The sequence below is a fragment of the Myotis lucifugus genome, unplaced genomic scaffold (genome assembly GCF_000147115.1).
Source record: "Myotis lucifugus unplaced genomic scaffold, Myoluc2.0 scaffold_0, whole genome shotgun sequence".
Lineage (NCBI taxonomy): Eukaryota > Metazoa > Chordata > Mammalia > Chiroptera > Vespertilionidae > Myotis > Myotis lucifugus.
In genome coordinates this window covers 16,223,269-16,246,737 of record NW_005871048.1, presented here as the reverse complement: position 1 = coordinate 16,246,737, position 23,469 = coordinate 16,223,269, and the positions used below count along the sequence as shown (strand labels likewise).

General features: G+C 35.8%; 1 protein-coding gene across 13 annotated transcripts in view; it reads left to right on the top strand.

Annotated features, from left to right (window-relative positions):
- Nucleotides 1–23,469, top strand: part of FER (FER tyrosine kinase) — a 294,456-nt gene that overhangs the window by 47,355 nt on the left and 223,632 nt on the right. For all 13 annotated transcript variants that reach the window (XR_002827917.1, XR_002827962.1, XM_014464462.2 and 10 more), the window contains 4 exons: nucleotides 1,195–1,294; nucleotides 18,585–18,768; nucleotides 20,734–20,871; nucleotides 21,471–21,590. Coding sequence is in view for 11 of the 13 variants with exons in the window: in XM_014464462.2 (XP_014319948.1) it covers nucleotides 1,195–1,294; nucleotides 18,585–18,768; nucleotides 20,734–20,871; nucleotides 21,471–21,590 (542 nt within the window). In the remaining 2 variants the exon portion in view is untranslated. The remainder of the gene's footprint in view (nucleotides 1–1,194; nucleotides 1,295–18,584; nucleotides 18,769–20,733; nucleotides 20,872–21,470; nucleotides 21,591–23,469) is intronic.

Genomic DNA, 23,469 nt, shown 5'->3' with positions numbered 1-23,469 from the left:
TAATTATTAAGAAATAAAATACAACAATGTATCATAAGAATTACACACCATGACCAATTGGTGTGTATTTCAGGTATGTGACTGGTTCAACATTTGAAAATCAATGACTGGAAACCATCACATAGACAGATTAATAAAAGAAAAATCAGGTGATTATATGAATAGATGCAGAAATAGCATTTGAAAAAGTTCAACACTCATTCATGATAAAAACTCTTACTAGACTTGATAAAGAATATCTATAAAAAACCTACAGCTAACTTCATACTTAATGGTGAGAAAATCGAAGCTTTCTCATTAAGATCAGGAACAAGGCAAGAATGTTCCTTCTTACCACTGTTTCTTAACATTATATTGGAAGTTATTAGCTAATACAGTAAGACAAGAAAAATAAATAAAAGGTATACAGATTGGGAACAAAGAAATATAGCTGCCTTTGTTCACAGATGACATGATTGTCTATGCAGGAAATTATAGAGAATCAAAGAAACTCTTAGACTTCACCTGAGGATATGTTTTTCTTGATTTTTAGAGAGAGAGAGAGAGAGAAGGAGAGGGAGAGAAAGTAAGAGAAACATCATTGTGAGAGAGAAACATGGATTGGTTGCCTCCTGTACATACCATGCCCGGGGATTGAACCTGCAGCCTAGATATGACAGGGAATCAAACCTGCAACCTTTTGGTATACAGGATGATGCTCCAACCAACCGAGTCACCTGGCCAGAGCTAAAGAATTTTTTTTTTTAATCCTCACCTGAGGATATTTTTCAAAATTAATTTGAGAGAGAGAGAGAGAGAGAGAGAGAGAGAGAGAAATTGATGTGAGAGAGAAACATCCATCAGTTGACTCCCGTTCACGCCCTCAATGGGGATGGAATCTGAAACCTAGGTGTGTGCCCTGTGTGCTCTGACTGGGAGTCGAACCTGTAACCTATTTGGTGTAAGGGATGACTCTCCAACCAACTGAGCCATCCGGCCAGGGCCAGGGCTAAAGTAATGTTTTAAAAATTGTATTACATATGTCTCCTTTTTCCCCGATTGACTCCCCCCTCCCCCAGTAATTTTTAATTTATTGTATGTAATTCTGTATTAAAGAGCAACTCTGACCTATAAACAGTAAGGTACACATTGGAATTTAAGTTCTTGATCATGTAAATTTATGTTTTAATTTTTTTTAATTTCTTTTTTTGACAGGTTACAAAGACGGAATTAGAGAAATTAAAATCCAGCTATAGACAATTAATAAAAGAAATGAATTCTGCCAAAGAGAAATATACAGAAGCTTTAGCTAAAGGTATGGCAAAGTTATGAAAAAGTGTTTACTTTAGTGATTTTTATTCTTATCATTTGAATGTTATCTTTATAAGTAGTGGAATGATTCCACTTAGACCAATTTACGTTAAAAAATACTGAAATATGCCTGGCTGGCGTGGCTCAGTGGTTGAGTGTTGACCTAAGAACCAGGAGGTTGCCATTCGATTCCCGGCCAGGACACATGCCCAGGTTGTGGGCTCGATCTCCAGTGTGGGGCGTGCAGGAGGCAGCGGATCAGTGATTCTCTCTCACCATTGATGTCTCTCTCTCACCCTCTCTCCCTTCCTCTCTGAAATCAATAAAAATATGTTAAAAAATACCAAAATAAACCAAAATAGACTGATTGTGAAATTATGTAATAATTCTTCCTTTATAAAAAAATGATGTACAATGTTTTTGAATAGTGTATACTAAATGGAATTATGTAGCATTTGTGTAATAGAATGCAAAGTATTTAAATTGATATCTAACATCAGATTTAGTTAATTAGTGAGTGCTGAATAAGAAAAACAAGGTTGTATTTGTTTAGAAGCCTTTTCAATCCCCTTTTTACCATGATACTTAAAAGCCTTTAAAATCACAAGATCATATTGTAGCGTTATCTTGCCTTTGTAGCTGAATTTTATGTGTCTAGTGTCCTACACTTTTCATTGGACAGTTGGAAAGTAAATGGAAAGAGAAACCAATGTTTTTAACAGAGATTTATGGTTATAGTCTTGAATTGTAGCTAAATAGTTTTCATATTTTGTTTTTTTTTTAATTATAAAAGTTGAAATAATAGAAGTTAAAATTTTTTTTCTGGCACCCTAACAAGTTTGGCTTGGCTCAGTGGATAGAGCATTGGCCTGGGACTGAAGGGTCCCCATGTTTGATACCCATCAAGGGCACATGCCTGTGTTGCCGGCTCGATCCCCGGTAGAAGGCATGCAGGAGGCAGCCGATCAATGATTCTCATCATTGATGTTTCTATCTCTCTGTTCCTCTCTCTTTCTCTCTGCAATCAATAAAAAAAATTTTTTTTCCTTTCTGGCTAAGTATGTAAGCCTTATTAGAAACTCCATTTTCTTTTTACTATTTAATTTACCATTCTCTTTTATTAATGTATTTTTCTTTGTCTTTTACTTGTATATTATCTTGTTATTTTTGAAGTAAATGAAATAAACAGCTCCTGCATTTGGATATTTCTTGTACAATGAAAACACTGTTTTTATTATTATTCTCAATAGATTAGAAGAGGTTCTGATTTAGAGGTAGTTCTCCCTCCTTTCCTTATTTCCTCCTCCCTTTCTGTCTCCCCACCCACCCTACTCATCCCTGCTTCTTTGCCTTCTTCCCCGTTTCTCTTTTTCCTTATCTCCCTCCCCCTTCCTCCCTTCCCATTTTTCCTCCAACACCTAAGCTATGTTTCCCTAACTCCTCCCACATTTAACTCATGTTTCTGTTTCTCACAGTGTTTCTATTTGCTTTTGTAGGGAAGATGAATCCATGTTCGTAGTTTCCTTATTTTTCTTTTTCTTACTTATTTTTCGTGTATTTCAACCAATATTTTGAGGTTATGACCTCTTTACTAATGTAAACATCTCTTTTAAAATGCTTTTGTAATTTAATTACCTGTTATTTAAGTAAAGTAAAAATGACATAGACTTTGGAGTTAGTCTTGTATTAAATTCTAACATTGTGTGAATATTTTATAGATTTTCAAACTTCATATTAAAACCTAATTATAGTCCTTTGTTATTTTTAAGAGTGCTCTAGATAATTTAGAAGTACTTACTGAGCACTTTCTATCTTTAAGTTACTGAGATTGAAACAGTATTTTCTAGGTATTGAGGGAGCTTACCTGTTTCTAGTTGATATTCAAACTTGGGAACTCAAAGTCTTATCATCTTTCAAAATTTAGCATTTATACAAGGGATACTTTGCTAAACCATCAAGAGTAGTTCAGAGCCCTAACCGGTTTGGCTCAGTGGATAGAGCATCAGCCTGCGGACTAAAGGGTCCCAGGTTCAATTCCCATCAAGGGCATGTACCCTTGGTTTTGGGCACATCCCCAGTAGGAGGTGTGCAGGAGGCAGCTGATTGATGTTTTTCTCTCTCATCGATATTTCTAACTCTCTATCCCTCTCCCTTCCTCTCTGTAAAAAATCAATAAAAATATATTAAAAAAAAGAGTAGTTCAGAAATAGTTTTGTACATTTAGCATGGTTACTTAATCTGTCAAAATAGTTAATTTTATAAAGTTCATTACTAAATGCCTGGCTAGCATTCTCAAATTAGTGTCCTATATTATAAATAATCATATTGAAATTCACCCAGAGCAAGTATTATAATCCAACTATGCTGTGTTTCACACTGCGTCTGTGTCTGTTAGAGAAAAATTAGGAAAAGAAACACATAATTACTCCAAAGTCTTGATGCCTATTTTTAATGATATTATTTGTTTTTGTTTAAAAATGGAAATCTCATTTTGATGTCATAATAAAGTTTTAAATAGTTCTTGTACCTAATGCTTATATTATGAAAGATTATTTACATATTATAATTGTGCTTTATTACTTTGGATCTAGATAAACTACTATTTAGTGTTGTATTAATAGTAGGAAGACAACCAGAAAATCTCAAGACTGTAGTTTTCATTGGTATTAAGTGGTGTATTATTTGATTTAATTTCCTGTATTAAAATGTGAAAACTTATTTACATTTCTCTTTCTAAAGATATTAGTGATAGTATTTTTCTATTTTTAAGAATTCGATTACTCCCAGTAGATCAATTTATAACATATTAGAATATATATTTTAAAAATAAGTTCTTATGTAATTGTGTTTTATGCATGAGGCATATATAAATTTCTCTTCCATAATAAAATCAATTGAAACTTTTTTATACTCATTTTTACATGGAAAAGTATAAAATTATATTTCTGAATATTTTGTTTCTTTTTTCAGACTGCATCTGTGTTTAACATGGAAATAGGAGTTCTTTTGTGAAGTTATTTAGTTACTATAAAGGTAATGTGATGGCAAATTTCCCAATATTTACAGGCTTATGTCAGAACCTTAGTTTATCATGATAGGTCAGTCCAGGGCATTCTGGAGTGGGTCCTAGGCACTGCTGGGGTGCTGGCGGCGGATGCCCAAGCGGCTCGGGCATCCAGAGATTACTATAGATTGAAGGAGGTCTTGGAAAAGCTATTTAAAACACCAGTCTCACATATAGCAATCAGCTGGAGAAGAGAAAGGTTTTGAGATAGACAGTGCCTGGAAATATCTTAAGGGTTAAATTCTGGGTTTGATCAAGAATGGGTTCTGAGTCTAGGGCTCAGTTACTGCAACTGGAGGTTCAGCAGTAGCAGCAGATCAGTAGGAAGGCTGGTTAAAGCTGAAATTCCAAACTCCTGACCCCTGCTGGATGGACTACACAAAATACTTTCAATTTTGAATGTTAGAATTTATATCCCAAGGGACTTTAGTTTATGTTCAGTCTAAAATAAAAACTCATTTGCAATATGAATGTAGCATTATTTTAATTTATTTTTAAACATATTTTAAATATTAAACTTGTTTTGCTGGGTGCTGTATTGAGGGAACAGATGTTTGCATTAAATTGATTTGAACTAATTTGGACATTAGTCTATTTTTTTGGCTATGTATATCTGTTTATTGACTATTTCCTAGACCTTAGTCTATTGATGAGCATGGAGAACAACCATAATAAGTGTAGCTGATTGAGCTGAAGTTAATAATTTGTTTCTTGATAGCAGTACTGAGTTTTAGAATAACAAGTTCTTGAATGCAAAGTACAGAGGTTTTACTTTTCTATTATAGCTTGAGTTCTGAACATCTTAGTTGGTTTTAAACACATGGTTTTGCCATCAAACAATTTTGTGAATAAATATAGTTTGTATCTGGACTAGGGTTCTGACATACGCCTGTAAATGTTGGAAAAGTTTGCCATCACATCATCCTTATAAAAGTAGATGATTTCACAAAAGAATTACAGGATCATGTTGTCTGTGAATAAAGAGTTTTATTTTTTCCTTTTCATTATGATTTCTTTTACTTGTTGAGTTAGCACCTCTAGTATAATGTTGAGCAGAAGCAGAAAGAGCAAAGATGTTTGCCTTGTTCCTGAACTTGGGGGAAAGTCTGCCACCATTAAATATGATGTTAGCTGTAGTATTCAAATATTTTTTTTATTAGGTTGAAGAAATTCCTTTCTATTCATTCTTTATAATGGATGTTGGATTTTTGTCAAATGCTTTCTTTGTATCGATTGAGATGACATTTTTTCTTCTTTTTGATTTAATATGGTGAATTATTTTGATTGATTTTCACGTTTCAAATATTACAACAGCCTCACATTCCTGGAATGATAGCTCCTCTTGCCTATGCTGCATTATCATTCTTTATATTGTTGAATATGGTTGGCTAAGTTTTTGGTTATAATTTTTTTAAAATGCTTTTGATGGTTACATTGTTTCTTTAAAATATATTTTTATTGATATATTTTCACAGAGGAAGGGAGAGGAATGGAGAGATAGAAACATCCATGATGAGAATGTCCCCTACTGGGGATCAAGTTGGCAACCAGGGCATGTGCCCTTGACTGGAATCGAACCTGGGACCCTTCGGTCCACAGGCCGATGCTCTATTCACTGAGCCAAACCAGCTAGGACTTGTTTGTAAATGTCATCTGTCTTTTTCTTTGTTTCTTGTAATATTGTTATCTCATTTTTATAAGGCTATTGCTGTCCTCTGAATGATTACCTCCTATTCAATTTTTTAGAAAGATTTGTGTTCTACAGCTCATATTTCTGAAATATTGGTAGAATTTACTTCTGAAGGTTTTAAAACTTTAAATTCAGTTTCTTTAATTGATTTAGGGCTATTTGGTTTATCTGTTTCTTTTCGTTTGAATTTTAGTAGGTTACTACTTTCAAGGAATTTGTCCATTTCATTTAAGTTGTTGAATTTATTGGTATTATTGTTTATAATATCCCCTAATTCACCTTTTTATATTTGCAGAATTTGTGCTGACATTTCCTTTTTCATTCTTGATATTGGTATTTTGTGTCTTTTCTCTCTTTTTCCTAATCATTTTGGCTAGAAGTCTATCGATTTTATTAATATTCTCAAATGTTAGCTTTTGGTTTTGCTTTTGTGTGTGTGGGGGGGGTTATCATTCTGCAGCATCATTGGATTGATTGATTGCCTTAGTACTAGATTTATTTATTTATTTAAAAAATTTAAGTATACTTTGACATACAATATATTACTTTCAGGTGTATGACATAGTGATTCAACATTTATATACCTTGTGAATGAATTGTCATGAGTAGTGATTATCTGTTACCATTTAAAGTTATTGTAATATTATTGACTATATTCCCTGTGACATATTTATTTTATAACTGGAAGTTAGTACCTTTAATCCCCTTCACCTGTTTTGCCCATCACCCCACTTCCCTCAGGCAGTCATTAGTTTATTTTCTATGTTTATGAGTCTGTTTTGTTTTATGTTTCTGCATATAAGTGAAATCATATAGTATAAGCTTTTCTCTAATTTCATTTAGCATAGTATTCTTTAGGTCTATTCATGTTGTCATAAATGGCAAGATTTTATTCTTTTTTATGGCTGAGTAATATTCATTGTATATATGCATTGCATGTTCTTTATCAATTCATCTATTTATGTACACATAGGGTTGCTTCTATATGTTGGTTATTGTAAATAATGCTATAGTGAACATAGGGGTACATATCTTTTCAAATTAGTGTGTTTGATTTCTTCAGATAAATACCCAGAAGTGGGATTGCTGGGTCATATGTTGTCCTTTTTTTTTTTTAGGAACCTTCATACTGTTTTTCACTGTGGCTGCACAAATTTATCCCACCAAGCATGCATGAGGGTTCCCTTTTATCCACTTCCTCACTAACACTTATTGCCCCCCCCCCCCCTATTTTTTTGCTTTCTATTTAATAGACTTATGCTTTAGTCTTTATTATTTCCTTCTGAATGTTAAAGCTTAGTTTGTACCAATTATTCTATTTTCTTGATGTGGAAGCTCAGATCATTGATTTGAAAAGTATCTTATTTTCTTTCCTAATGCAGGCATTTAGTGCTATGAATATCCCTAAGTATTCTTTTGCAACATTTTATCCTTTTCATATACTATTGTGTCTTCATATTCATTCAGTTCAAAATATTTTCTTATTTCCTTGTGTTATTCTTTGATCTATAGGTTATTTAGAATTGTGTTTTTTAATTTTCTAAAGTTATGGCATTTTTCTTGAGATGTTCTATTTTTTATTCATAATTTACTTCCATTTTGGTCTGAAAATATTCTTTTTATGACTTTATTTCTTTATACTTATGTACATGTTATATATCCCATAGTATGGCATATCTTGATTCTTCATGTATATTTGGTAAGACTGTGTGTTCTATTATTGGTTGGAGTGGTTTATTTGTCAACTTGGTACAGTTGGTTAATATTGTTATTCAAATTTTTAATGTTTCTACTGATTTTTTGTCTACTTGTTCTATTAATTATTGATATGGGGCAATTGAAATCTCCCACTGTAATTGTGGGTTTCTCTGTTTCTTCTTATAGTTCTCTGTTTTTTGCTTCATGTATTTTGAGACTCTGTTGTTAGGTGTATAAGCAGTCAAGATTGTTATATCCTCTTGATGACTCTCTTATCATTATGAAGTGACTTTTATTATCCCTCATATTGTTCTTTGCTGTGTTATCTGTTTTATCTGCACATTTTGTTTCCCTTTGGCAGCTTTTAGGATTTGCTTTTCATCATTGGTTTTAAGTGATTTGGTCATGATGTGGTTTTTCTTTTTTACTTGTGTTTGTGGCTTCTGAGCTTCTTGTATATACCTGAGAGTTTGTAGTTTTAATGAGTGTGGAAAACTTTTATCCATTATATGTTCACATATATTTACTGTCACCCCTTCTCTTTCTGCTGGCCTTCAGAGACTCCAGGTACGTGTGTATTAAACTGCTTGTAACTGTCTCACAGCCTACTGATGCTGTGATCATTTTTTCCTCCTGTCTTTTTTCTCTTCTGTTTTATTTTGGTTAGTTTCTATGACTATGTCTGTAAATTTACTAATCTTATTTTCTAGTTTACTTAAAGATATACTGAAGTACTAGAAAAGATGTTCAAAATAACTGCCTCATAGTTACACATTCTTATGTGACATATTTAATTGATTCTATATGAATAGAATTACACTAGTGTTTTATATTTACCAAGCCTCAAAATATGGACAATAGCATTTATGGGGGGTTTCTCTTACATGGGCAGAACTCTGAATGCTTCTGTTTTATCACGCACTGTGTTCAAGGCAAAAAACAAGGCAGGATGAGCCACTCCACAAGATACATGCCCATAGGAGTCAGTCTGGAGAAGTTTGAAGAGAGCTCTCTTCACACACTTTTATGACAAGAGTGGGAAACAATCTTTCTTTCAAATTCTTCTTTCTCTATGAGAAATACAAAAGAGTGCTAAGGGATTAGTAAATTCCCTGATTATTTATAAGCTCTCACTACCCTAAGCAGATGGAGTAAGAGGGCACCTATAGCTAGATTGTGGTGAATTAGCTGTTATGTCTCATTAAAAAAAAAAGTAAAGTTTTCTATAATTGGCAGTAGATTTTCTTAAATTGTCTCTTCACTCATTATGAATAGTTCTGTGATATTTTATAGCCAATTAAAATTGATTAGATCCATTGAGTTGTCTCTTTGGAGTACTTTAATTATGAAAACCAGTTTGAAATGAGCTCAGATCTCAGACAGATGGTTAATTTGTGTTTAAATAAATTCAAATTTTAAAAAATGAATAAAACTTAAAAAATCTATTTTAGTTGATTTCCTCATTTTGAGTCCACTAATAATGACAACTGGCCTTCTTATTCAAAAATCTCTAAACCTTGGAGATTTTTAAAAATCAAAATTATGTATGGATGATGTATGGAGGTTCTAGAAAAATATTCTGAAATTCAAATTTACCTCTCAGTTCAACATAGAGAAGAAATACATTTGGATACAGGACTTGCTAAAGACCAAAGGAGAGTTTAAGCTAAGTTTGTTGATTATTAATTCTATTGAAAGTGACCTGAATGTGAGAGGTTTTCCTTTTTTTTTTTAGACCTACTTATTAGTACATGATATATTAGCATCTAACTTAAGGCATGAATGCTTTTCACTGCATGGAGCTTAATATGATAGGAACTCTACAAGGTCATAAAGAGTAATGGCACTTTTAGTTCCTAATCTAAATTTGCATTTGGTTAAAGCTATAGAAATTGGAGTGACAGCTATAATATTCTTATTAGATACTGAAATATTATGTGGGATGGAATATGCTCCATGATTCATTTATATTCTGGAGGTAACTTCCTAGAAATAAAATGAAAGCATAATTACTTGCTTTGTCCCCTTTTTGCTTAGTTTTGTTAAATAAAGCTAAGTTTCACATTCAAAGAGGTTAAGAGAAGTTAAATCTCTTTGCTGATTTTCCTCTACATTTTATAGGTGATGTCCTTAACAATATTAGTTTTGGACTTGATTATTAGAACTGATGCAGAAGGTAAAAATTGTAATCTTTCTATAACTTTTAACTTTTTAAGAATTTTATTTGTTTAAATTTATTTTTAAAATAAGAACTATAGCAATTCATACATTTTCTTGTTATGTGCCAGGCACTGTTATTTATATTAGGAATATTACAGATAACAAAATATCCAAAAATCCCTGCCTCCAAAAGGCTTATATTTTAGAGCAGAAGATAGCTAATTAATTTTTAAAAAGTGAAACATAGAATATTACATGGTAATAATTACAATGGAGAAAACACTATAGGTAGATAGAGTGTTTCGGGGTTGATCAGATTAGTTGTTATGGAACAAGAGACCTTGAAATAAAGAGTGAAGGAGGTGAGGGAGTCAATCATGTGGTTTTATGGGGCAGAGATTACTCTGAGACAGAGGGATAGCCAAAGCAAAGTCATTGAAATGGGATCATGTCCAGCATATCTGAGAAGTATAACAGTCATCTGTGTGGCTAGATCTGAAGGATTGATAAGGGAAAGGCATGGAGGTATGAGAATCAGAGGAAGAATGATGGTGGTGGCAAGGGAGACACAGATTATGAAGGGTCTTGGTAGTTCTTTAAAACCCTTTGCCCTGAGTAAGATGGGAAGCCATTGGTGGGTTTTCAGCAGAGGAATGACATGAACTAACTTACATTTTTATAGGAGAATTCTGGTAGCCTGTTGAAAATAAGAGGGTGGGGGAAAGATGGATATAGAAGACCAGTTGCTTCCAGGCTATTGGAGTAATCCAGGCACTGGCTTATGCTGGTTTGGACTGGGTGGTAGTAGCAGATGTGATTAGAATTGGTCAGATTCTGGTTATACGATTGATTCTTGTTATTTATGATATTTATCCTATTTAATAAAAGGGTAATATGCAAATTAACCATTACTCCATCACAAAGATGTCGGCATCCAGTCCCCTCAGCCCGCCGGAGTCCCCCAGTCCTTGGGGGGCAGCCGCTGAGAGTGGGCAGCATGAGCGGCCTAGCAGAATGCTTGCTTTGTCATCGTGGCTATGAGGCAAGTGTCCTGCCCCGGCCCTGGAGGGCTCTGGGCAGTGTGTACGTGGCCTTCTACATGGAAGCTCGGCAAGCACATCCCTCCCGGGCGTCCCTTAGGCTTGCTGCTTAGGTTGTCTTTCCTCCTGTGTCTGGAGGGAGGCTGAGGATCCGCCGTTGCTGGGTGTTGCTGTCCCTGGGACCACAGCACCACAGGCTGCAGGGCGCTGGCACCCTCTGGAGCTGGGTGCTGCTGTGGGGAGCAGTGCCCACTCTCTGGGATCCACCTGCACCTGGCATGTTCGGGGGAGGCAGCTGGGAGCAGACAGATCCTGGGCTCTGGGAGTAGGGTTAAGGGTAGGGAGCAAGCGGGAGGAGAGGAGGTCAGGGTGATTCAATCCAATGGATCTCACTCCAAGGCTTCATTCAAATGCAGAAAGCTCTCTGGTGACGTCAGAGCCTCGGACCTTGCCTCAGGCTTCTCTGACTCCCCCACCCTTAGGCCGTAGCTCACCAACTTCAGGGAGGAAGGATGTTTGAGAAACCGGCCTGTCTGGGTGAAAAAGAGTGCAGGAGCATCCCTCTGTTCGCTTTTGTCTGTTTTCTCTTTGTAAGTCCCATTTCCGGTTTTCTACACTCTAAGGGTGACCTGGCTTTTGACAGCAAAAACAGACTCCTCAACAGTTTCACAGCAGACCTCATGGACTGATTCTGTTTCCTCACCCTCAGAAACCAGCAGGTGTATACGTTGTGTTCATGTAAAAACATTCAAACCTGTAGAGAACTTTTATGAGTTTACTTGAGCCAAACTGTCCATACTTGCTGGGAAGCAGAATCTCAAGGGGTTGGGACAATGATCCAGAGAATGGGCTGTTTTTCACTTTGTTTTATTCATTCTTCTTCTCCTTCTTCCTTTCTTCTCCTCCTCCTCCTCCTCCCCCTCCCCCTCCTCCTCCTCCTCCTCCTCCTCCACCTCCTCCTCTTTCTCCTCCTCCTCCTCCTTTTTCTTTCTTTCTTCTTCTTCTTCTTCCTCCTTCTTCCTCTTCTTCTTCTTCTTTTTAAAAAAAAATATATTTTTATTGATTTCCAAGAGGAAGGGAGTGGGAGAGAGAGACAGAAACATCATCGGTGAGAGAAAATCACTGGTTGGCTGCCTCCTGCATGCCCCCAAATGGGGATCAAGCCCACAATGAGGCAAGCATCCCGCCCCGGCCGCGGAGAGCCTCTGGGCTACAGAGAGGCTCTGGGCAGCAGGTGTGGAGCGGCCAGGCCCCACAGAGAGCAGAGAACCATGGGGAGTGGGCCTAAGCCATCAGGGCTCCCAGATTGGAAAGGGCTCCCCTGAGGGCTCCCAGATTGGAGAGGGTGCAGGTTGGGCTGAGGGACCTACCTCCCATGCACGAATTTCATGCACCGAGCCTCTAGTACTCTATAAAATTACTGTGAGCACTAAATTAGCATTACCTGAGTACTGAATCATTGTCCCTAGCAGAGTCACAGTTTTGACAGTTGAGCAATACATCACCAGTACACCTCACAATACATTGTTTTGTGTGTGTTTCTTTTTAAAGACACTTTAATATATATTGTTGAATCATTAACATTGAACCACATTGTTACAACTCATGACTAAAAGCTATCTAACACATCTATTTTCTCTGTAAGGCACACCACACCCACCTTAAACATAAGAATACTAAACAGCACTTCAGCACTATGTTTAGGGACATAGTTTTAAACAGCAAAATAATGAACAGAAATCACCTAAAATGTGAAAGTAAGTAGACTGTCTCTTGTGAAGGTCAAGCTTACATAGTTGAGCTTTGCTAACCTCATAATATTGTTTATGGCATGACATGTATGCACACTCTGTTGTTACAAACATTAAACAGATTTGTCAACAAGTGGTGGCAAAAGAATTATAATTTATTATGTAGAAGAGGAAAAATTGGATGGTTTACTCCGTTGATTGACACATAGAATAACTCTATGCCCTGCTCATTGCCTTTTATTAAAACAAAACAAAGTATACAACAACAGAATTACAATTCTGTATCTGTCAATGAGAATTTATTCACTTTGTATACTTTGTATTAATTTTCAGCTCTAACATAGTTATTTAAAAGTTAAGCAAGTATAATAGTGATCTGAGATATTCTGAGGCAACAAGCTTATGTGGCAAGAATCATATTAGTTTTTTTGCGATATATTTTGTTAGATGAATAGGATTTTAAAAATTTTACCTGTAATTTTGATTTTTACATAGTATTACTATTTCCTGAATTTATTTACATATTCTCAATGGGACCCTAAATATTTATTTAAAACAAGTTAGGAAAAAAATATAATAGAATTTCTTTCCAAATTGTACCAAACTTTTCATATTCCTACAAGGAAGGGAGAGTGCAGATAGAATAATCAATTGATCATGAGACTGTGCCAAGTACACATTATATCCAAATGCACAAGTGTACATGAACTGTAGAGTACAAAATCAGGGCCCCCAATCTATGAAAACATATCTCCCCCCCCAAAATTAGTTTTAAGTCCAAAATTTTTAAAAATAATTTATTGCCATTATTTTAATGTACTGGAATCTGCCTTCAATGTTTTCAAAGGCTTTAAAATTTTTTTTTCAAATTGTGTTAATAATCATAATTAGACTTGGCAATAATAGTTTTCTTTCGCTTATTTGTCATACACTAAATCTGATAAGGAAAAAAGTATCTGGGAACTTCTTAACTTTTCTAATGTTATTTTAGATTACAAAATCTTAGTGAGGTGAGTATTGCATATTTAGTGAATCATTCTGCACCAGCTAGAAAGACAGATGGGTACTGTGCAGTTAAAAAATCTGTGTAAATAGGACAGATGGGTGGTTTAAATATTTTAAATGTCTCCATGAAAATGTTTCTGTGGAGAGTGTGACTCTTCAAGTTACATGCTAAAAAATCCTAGTAACAATTAGGAATAATAGAGTTCATATAAAAGTAATATTTTTTTAAAAAACATCATGTATGAAATTCATTGAATTCACTAGTTATACCTTTTAAACTTAAAATAAAATTTTTAAAAATAGCCAAAACCGGTTTGGCTCAGTGGATAGAGCATCGGCCTGCGGACTGAAAGGTCCCGGGTTCGGTTCCGGTCAAGGGCATGTACCTGGGTTGTGGGCACATCCCCAGTAGGGGGAGTGCAGGAGGCAGCTGATCGATGTTTCTCTCTCATCGATATTTCTAACTCTCTATCCCTCTCCCTTCCTCTCTGTAAAAAATCAATAAAATATATTTAAAAAATTTTTTTTTAAAATATATCTTTAAAATTTTAAAAATATATTTTTATTGTTGAAAGCATTACAGATGTTCCTTTCCTCCCCCCATTGATCCCCTCCTTCCTACTCTTGCCTCTTCTCAGGCCTTCACCACACTATTTTCTGTATCCATGGGTTATGCATATATGTATATTAGTTATAATGAAATTTAATAATTTAAAACACAACACTTGGAAATTCTGTCCTGGTATATGCTTGTTTTATTTTCTTATTATGAACATTTGGACTCTAGAAGTTTTTTTATTATTTGAAATCAATTTATCTGTATAAGTGCAATGATCTTTTGAACTGTAGTCAGAATTTGTTGAATTTCAAATGACAGAAACTTAAAGTAGTTTAAAAATGGTAAACCAATAAAAACAACAACAAACTACCACACATAAAAAATCCACTTTAAAGGAAAGGGTCTTAGAAAGGGCTTTGGCAGCTTCTCTAGTAGTGTTCAGGGACTTTCACTCTTTTCAGGCATTAATGTGACTTAGCTCCCAGGCAAAGGACTGGTTTCTTTTTGGTCAGGTCATGCACTTTGGATCTTGGATGTCAGCTTACAATAGAAGTCTCCTGATTTGTGTAGATAGGGAGAAAAAGGGGTTGTCATTTTCAAGGAAGGATGTGGGACTGGCCATAGATGTATCAATGGCATTGACTCTTGGGGACTTTTTTGAAATGTATTTCTGTAGGAAGGATGCTAAGTAGCAATGTTTATGGGTAAATACAGTATTCTATGACAAAACGATTATAGTAACTAACAGTAGGGGAAGGTATTCCTGAGGACATTAAAAGTTATGTGTGATTAGTATTATTGAAGTGATTTATTCATTGCTAAATTAAAAAAAAATCCCTAGTGTAATATAGAGTTAGTTAAAACTTCTGTAGTGATTTATATTAACTGAGGCAAAAAATTTATTTGTTTCTGAATGAACATTAAACAAATTTTTAAATCCTATATAATAAAGAGCTAATATGCTAATTAGATCAAACAGCAGAACAACCATCCGGATGACCTTCCTGACAAAGCCAGGGCTGCGAGGGCCGGCCCTTTGCATGAATTCTGTGCACCGGGCCTCTAGTCCTACCTAATAAAAGAGAAACATGGTAATTAACCATAACTTCGCTACCCTTCCCATTGGCTAATCAGCGAGATATGCAAATTAACTGCCAACCAAGATGGCAGCCGGCAGCCAGGCAGCTGAAGCGAACAGGGAGGCTTGCTGGCTCCAGTGACGGAGGAAGCCAAGGTTCCCCGCCTGCTGCAGCCCAGCTCTGAGCTCCGGATGAAACAATGTTGCAATTATAGAACCTAAACAAACCCCAGGTACCTGCTTTCAGCCACGCCAGCAGGCTCAGAGCTTAGAGCGGCCAGTGATGGCAACATAGTTTCAATTATAGAATCTAAACAAACCCAGGTACCTGCTTTCAGCCGGCAATGGCCTCAGAGCTGGAGCCGGCTCTCAGCTCCAGTGACAGCTATAGAAGGTAAATAAATCTCATAATAAAAAAAAAAAAAGAAAAAAGGAGAGGCTGGGAGCTTCAGTCGCCCACAGCCTGAAAACCGGCCCTCAGCCCTCACCCAAGACCTGGCCAGGCACCCCAGTGGGGAACCCCCACCCTGAAGGGGGTGTGACCAGCTGCAAACAGCCCATCATCCCATCATCCAGGCTGGCCAGGCACCCAAGCGGGACCCCCCACCCTGAAGGGGGTGTGACCAGCTGCAAACAGCCATCATCCCCTCATCCAGGCTGCCCAGGCACCCAAGCAGGACCCTCACCCTGATCCGGGACACCCTTCAGGGCAAACCAGCCGGCCCCCACCCATGCACCAGGCCTCTATCCTATATAGTAAATGGGTAATATGCAAACTGACCCTAACAGCAGAAGGACTGGGAATGACTGATCACTATGACACACACTGACCACCAGGGGGCAGATGCTCAATGCAGAAGCTGCCCTCTGGTGGTCAGGATGCTCTCACATGGGAGGAACTCTGCTCAGCCACAAGCCAGGCTGATGGCTGCCAGTACAGCGGTGGTGGTGGGAGCCTCTCCTGCCTCCTCAGCAGCGCTAAGCATGTCCGACTGCAGTTTAGGCCTGCTCCCCGCTGGCAAGTAGACATCCCCCGAGGGCTGCCGGGCTGCCAGAGGGATGTCTGATTGCCATCTTAGGCCCAATCCCCCGGGGAGCGGGCTTAAGCCAGCAGGTGGTCATCCCCTGAGGGGTCCCAGACTGCGAGAGGGCACAAGCCGGGCTGAGGGACCCCCCCTCCCCCCCAAGTGCACAAATTTTTGTGTACCGGGCCTCTAGTTAAAATATAATAGAATAAAAAAAATCACATAGCATTCTTTATATAGTAAGGGGATGAATTATTTCATGAATTCTTATCTCAGTTATATATTTAAAACTTTGTATGATTATTTACTGGTTAATGCAATAAAATGTATTATCCAAATATATTAATCCTGTGGGTCATTCGTGGCTTAAAAGTGAGAAAACCCACTACTTTAGGGGCTAATGTTATTTTTTTTTCTGATTCCTTCAGATAGAACTGAATTAATATGTTTGCTCTTATCCCCCTATTCCAGAGTGGGAACCTCTTTCCAGTCAGCAGTGAGAGGGGTTAGGGAGATGCCCTAGTGATTGCATTATTTTATAATCAAGAAATTATGTCATAAAGTTAAACAAGTGATCTAGGGCAACATTTTGTGAATAACTTGAACAGTTATTAATAGCACCATGTGCATGAACAGCTAGTGGAGCATGGTTAGAGATTCATGCTCTGTAAAAGAATGGGTAGCTCCCTAGGAGAAGTGAGTGGTGGTTCTAGTACTTGGAAGCACTGGAATTTGTTGGTAAGAGACATGTTAGTCTGCTAGAAAGGTTTGTTTCCTTTTCCACTAGCTGGATGTAGTTACTGTGCCTCAGAATTAGAGTGGTGGCGAGAAAATCAAGGGAATTTTTCTGTTGTTCTACCTGGGCATGGTTTAGGGGTCTGAGGTCTCATCTCTGCAAAAACCCTGACTTTTTCTCTGCTTTTGGCTCTGAGCTGGACATATTCTCCAATAGGGAATGTTTTTCTGATCCCTAACCACAGGGAATACTCACATAGGTGCTGAGCCTAAACAGAGCGGCCGCAGAGGAGAGCCTCTGGTCTTGGAAATTCTCACCGTAAGATCTATTTTGGGGAGAGGATTCATTTGGAGGACTCTCCTTGGAAAGAGAGCAAAAATTCATAAATATTTTGAAAAGTTTATTCCATAAATGTATGTAATTGGCAAGAAATACTTGTTTGATTTACATAAAAATTAAAGATATACTTAAAATTTTTATTTATATAGTTATGTATTCATATTAGCTATCTGTAAATATTTTCTGAATAGTTTTAGTATTGCCCTATTTATACAGACATATTTTCTTCATTTCCTCAAAATTTGCTCTCTTTGAGGTTATTTCTTTGCCTACCTAGGTGCAATTGCTTATTATTTCTATGTTTTCACTTAGTAGTTGAAATCACCAGACCATGGGCTTTATGTCAAGGACTCTGCTTTGCTGAATACTGAGTTCCCAGTGTTTATCACAATTCTCAGTGATAATCAGTTAATAATATTCATTGAATGAAAGGAAGGAGAGAGACAGTTGGGGGTGAGGGCATGTGTTGGGGGGTGGGAGCGGCCAGGGAATAGTCTCTATGGGGGAAAAGGTACATGTTATAAAAACTTTCAACAATAAAGAATTTAAATTAAGGAAGCGAGGGAGGGAGGGAGGGAGGGTGGAAGGAAGGAAGGAAGGAAGGAAGGAAGGAAGGAAGGAAGGAAGGAAGGAAGGAAGGGAGGAAAGAAGGAGAAAGAGAGGGAGGAACTATTGTCTATTTTGTCTTTCTTTTTACCTTAAGAGAGGGAGGAACTATTGTCTATTTGTCTTTCTTTTTACCTTTCTAGACTTCCCTTGTCTTTGTCGATACCTCAAACATAGACCTCAAAATTTAACATTTATAAAATTTCTTATTTTCTTGGTGATACAGTTTTATGCGCACTGTTGTTCCAATTTGGTGTAAGCTGCTTGAACATGAGAAGGATCATATATCTGTACAGTTTTACAAATAAATTGTACATTATCCTTCACTCACCAGTTACTGCAGTGCATGCCTCCTTCAGAGCGGCCTCTATACAAAGTATTGGCAAATAGCATAGAGCTAAGCACATAGTGTATGTTCAACAAACTTTTGATTAGCCATAAAATGAGTGAAATAGCATAAAATAGTGGTGGCTCTGTTTGCACACAGAGAAGATAAAACTTTTTTATTATCTCTCTTATAACTGTCTTCAATGATTTCTCCAGGGAAAGAAACCGAAAAGGCCAAGGAGCGTTATGACAAAGCCACAATGAAACTTCATGTGTTGCATAATCAGTATGTATTGGCATTGAAAGGGGCACAGCTTCATCAGAATCAGTATTATGACACCACCCTTCCTCTGCTTCTGGACTCCTTACAAATGATGCAAGAAGAAATGATAAAAGCACTGTAAGTTATACATCGTATTTGACATAAAATCCTGTCATAAAATGATTTTAACATTAGTTGCTCTCCTACTTAAGGTTTTATGTAAAAGTTGTCTGTGTTTTGTGAGTTTTCTTATTGACCCAGACCCATGGGTGTTTCAGACCTGTTTTTCCTTGATTCTTCTTGATTTTCACTTCTGGTATCCCTTTAGTTTATGCTTCTCTCCTAAACCTTCTAGCCAGCCCCAAGGATTTCCCTTCTTTTTTTTTTTTTTTTATATGTTTTTGTTTTGCTCCAATTAAGTGGAAATTTATATGAAAATTCAATAGTTAACAAGTATTTAGAAGTGGATATCTGTCTCCACAGGGTTGGGAATTTAAATTTTGAGCAACAGAAAAGCCTGAAGAAAAGATTTTTTGAAGGTTTATTTGCTATATTCTTGTTGTATGAGATTAAAATCAACAAATATTTATGAGACTTCTAATGTCTGCAAAGCACATTGAATATAGAGATGAGTAGGCCACAATGTTTGCCATCAAGGAGCTAACAGAATATTTTGGTTAAATGCACACATGTGTACCGTACATAGCGATTTAAGACAGTAGAAAAATGTAAGCCACCCTTTGGTAGACTTCATCTTTCTTATTAGCTGGGTTAGGTGAGCCCTTATTTTCCCAAGAAGATAAAGTATTTTTACTCAACTTAAATATGTATACTTTTAAGGTTGTTAATGAAAATAATGAAATATCTACTTAAAGCATTTAATGAATAAATTTAGTTACATCTACTTTAAATTACATATTGTTTATTCAGAAATATTTATTTTTCTTATTCTCCATTTAATGAATCCATATTTTTCAAACTTTTCACATGAATCTTCAATAATATTATTTTCATCATCACTGGGACATATTTTTAAGACATGATGGTTTCCCACAGCATATTATCTTTACTTGCTAAGAAATTGTTTCAGATATAGCATTTAAAAAATCCAACCATGATGATATCACTGAAATTGAAACCCATGTCACAAGTACTCATTCATATAATGTTAGGAGACTTCATTCCCCCCCTCCATTTGTCTTAAAGGTAAATATTAATGATTTCCACATCATAACGACTTACTGTATTGCTTTATAAGGTATCTAGATAGACTTATTTACATTTGTATCATTCAGTACTTTGAATTATTATTAGTTCATATCCTCAGGGATACTTACTAAATCCTTATTAAATTTCTCTGTCTCCCCCTTTTAAAAAATTATGTCTATCAGGTGATTTTTGTAATCATTCCAAACTAGCATTGCTTGAAGCAGTTTAAGTCTAATTTTTCTTTGCCAAAACATTATTTTGCTATTTAAAATAAAATAACTGAGAGAATATTTCATAATAAGAGAAATTTGGTAATGATTTTGGAAAAGAAAAACAGAGAATACCTTATTTTATTTGGGAATATGCAAGATAAACTTGTCTGTCTATACTTATTTAGCTGAGGCCAGTAATGACCAATGCTATAGCATTCTCAAGTTGGGATCAGGTCTTTGCAACAGAATAGTTTTTCCTTTTGCATTTATTAGGTAATGCTAAAAAAAAATTATGACATTTTTGCTACTGAGTGGAGGCCAGGAGAAGATATCTAGATGTCATTGAAGTTAGAAGAGCAGAGGCCCAGGAGCAAGAGAAGACCCAAGTGGCAGGGCATATGAGGAAGTTGCAGATACTAGAAAGACACATTATAGAGACTGTTGTGGACCCACAGCTCCATGTTACGGAATCCAACATTTCTATGATAATGTTGAGAAACAGAAAGTGATCAACACTGACCTTACATTTAGACACCTCAAATACAGGTTGGAGAAGGTACATAAAACTACCATCTGTAAATATTGATATTACATTTCTTATGTTGGTTATTCTGAATCCTTTTTGGTTCTATGTTTTCTTGATAAACTTTAAAATGTTGTAAAATTCTATTTTTGTTTTCAGAAAAGGCATATTTGATGAATACAGCCAGATAACTAGTCTTGTTACGGAGGAAATAGTGAATGTCCATAAAGAGATTCAAATGTCGGTTGAGCAGATAGACCCTAGCACAGAATACAATAATTTTATAGATGTTCACAGGTATGTATGATATTTTCATTCTTCTTTCAGTATTGATGGCAATATTATTTTTTATATCATATAATATTTACCTAAATTGAAATAAGAGATATTGATGAGCTTGTTAGGACATTAGATATTTCAGATTAATTTTTCTCATTTTAGTTACTTTCAAAGTCCTTTCTCCAAGATTATTACTATTTATATAGTGATCTTCGAAAATTTTAGGGTTGTCACTATATCATTTCTTAAGCCTGTACTTAATCCATGAAAATGTATTTTCTTTTTAACATTTCTATAGTAATAATACTATGACTTTGTGTATTAAATTTTATACTGTACCAATTACTTCTCCATGCATTCATCATCTTATTTTATACTCATTACCATTATGACAGGAATAAAACCACTTAATATCCGCATTCTATAAATGAGGAAATTAAGGCTGAAATTACATGACTAGATCTTTGCTGCCTGGGGTTTAATGTGATTTATTTTATTGATGTTTACTTTGTGAATGTAGTTTTTGATGAGAAAATATATTCTGCCTTTGGTGTGTAGTAAGATATATCATGATAGGCTATTCATATTAATCAAAATGATTTGGCATGCTTTACTAGAACATCAGCTACTAAAGAGCAAGAAGTTGAGTTTGATACTTCCTTACTAGAAGAAAATGAAAATCTTCAGGCAAATGAGATTATGTGGAATAATTTAACAGCAGAAAGTTTGCAAGTAAAGTAAGTATTTGCAAAACCTGAACGCTTAAATATTACTATTTTTATTTATAGTTGTACATTCTGAGATTTAAAATCCCAATTTTTATTTTTTTGCAAGCAATGAAAAGTAAATTAAAAATAAACTATCCGGCCAATGTTGCTCAGTGGTTGAGCGTCAACCTGTGAACCAGAATGTCACTGTTCAATTCCCAGGCAGGGCACATGCCTGGGTTGTGAGCCCAATCCCCAGTGAGGGATGTGCAGGAGGCAGCCGATCAATGATACTCTCTCATCGTTGATGCTTCTGTCTCTCTCTCCTTTTCCCTTCCTCTCTGAAATCAATAAAAACATATTTAAAAAACAGTAATAAATAAACTGATTGTTATTTGGTCAGAATGAAATGTTTTGAGAAATATGTTAACTTTTACTCATTATTCACTAATTAATTTTGGTAATTCCAAAAATTAAAATTCTGTGCAATGTATTCATTCAGTTATTGCTAATATCTTATATTGGAATAATACTTTATTGTTTTCAAAACTCATTTTTTTAAACCCATTTTGTTCTCAATTCACTGGCAGAACTATTTTGGAAATGAAGACATACATGAGTGTTTTGTGATAAGAGACTTGTAGATGTCAGCAGCATTTAGTACAAAACTTTGACTTTTAATTAATTGAGTTCCCTTTAAGCAGGGATGTCTTCTATTATAGGCCAGTAAAAGAGTTCTTTCTTCACTTTGTTGTTACTATTTCATAAAATTTTAAGGAGTTTTGAGAAATCTTAATGTGTTTTTTTAGTCCTTTCCAAATGTTAAAGCCTGTTAATAGTACATTTTTGAATTTAGAAAATATAATTAAGCCATTCTGCTCTTATATATTTAATCTATCTCTTGATTTGGTCAGGAGCAACACAAAGAAACATATCTATTAATAAGCACTATTGTTTCTGTGCCAGAACTACAACTAGAAATGATTATGTACTCAATTGGTTTTTAATATTGGGCATGTTATATCATCTGACCTGTTGGAAGTTTATCTCAAAAGAGTCAGCCAAAAGTCTCCATCTAATACAATTAAACAATCTCCTTTCTATGTTCAGTAACAGTGTTGTAGATAAAAGTAACTGAATGGGATTGAAGAAACTAACAATGCTTGTCACTTGTATAAGATGAAGGCTTAGTAATTATGGTGGACTGACTGTTGCTGAGAGGAATGGAGGCATGGGGTACCTGCGTTAGATAGTTTTTCCTAGCAGCTATATTGGGATTCTTGAAGATGTGTCCCAAGTTTTGAAGCCCTTCCTAATAGTTTCACTTCGGTTTTAGATACATTGTTACAATGTCAGTTATCTGTAAACCAGTGGTTCTCACCCTGGGTGAGTTTTGTCTACAGGAGAAATTTGACAATAATTATCTGGAGACATTTTTATTTATCAGGTGGGAAAGTGTTACTGGTATCTATGTAGTGGGTAGAAACCATGAATGCTGCTGAACATTCTTCAGTTATAGAACTGCCTCCTGCAGAAAGAATTATCTGGTGAAAATGTCTATAGTGTCAAGGTTGAGTAACTCTGCTAAACAATAGAATTAAATGATGGAAGGGTTTCTCAATTCTAGTGACAAATTCAATTTCTTAATTCCTGTGCTGCTTGGTGAAGGAATATGACATAAATTACTCCTGTTATTTTAACTATTACATTGCTCCCAAATAATTTATTCATCAAAAATATATTTACTGTGGACATATACAATAGTGTGGTAGGCCTGGGGGGTGGTGGTAGGCGTGGGGTGGAGGGGGTCAGTGGTGGAAAAAATGGGACACCTATAATACTTTCAACAATAAAGATGAGTTAAATATGTATATATATGTGTGTGTGTGTGTGTGTGTGTGTGTGTGTA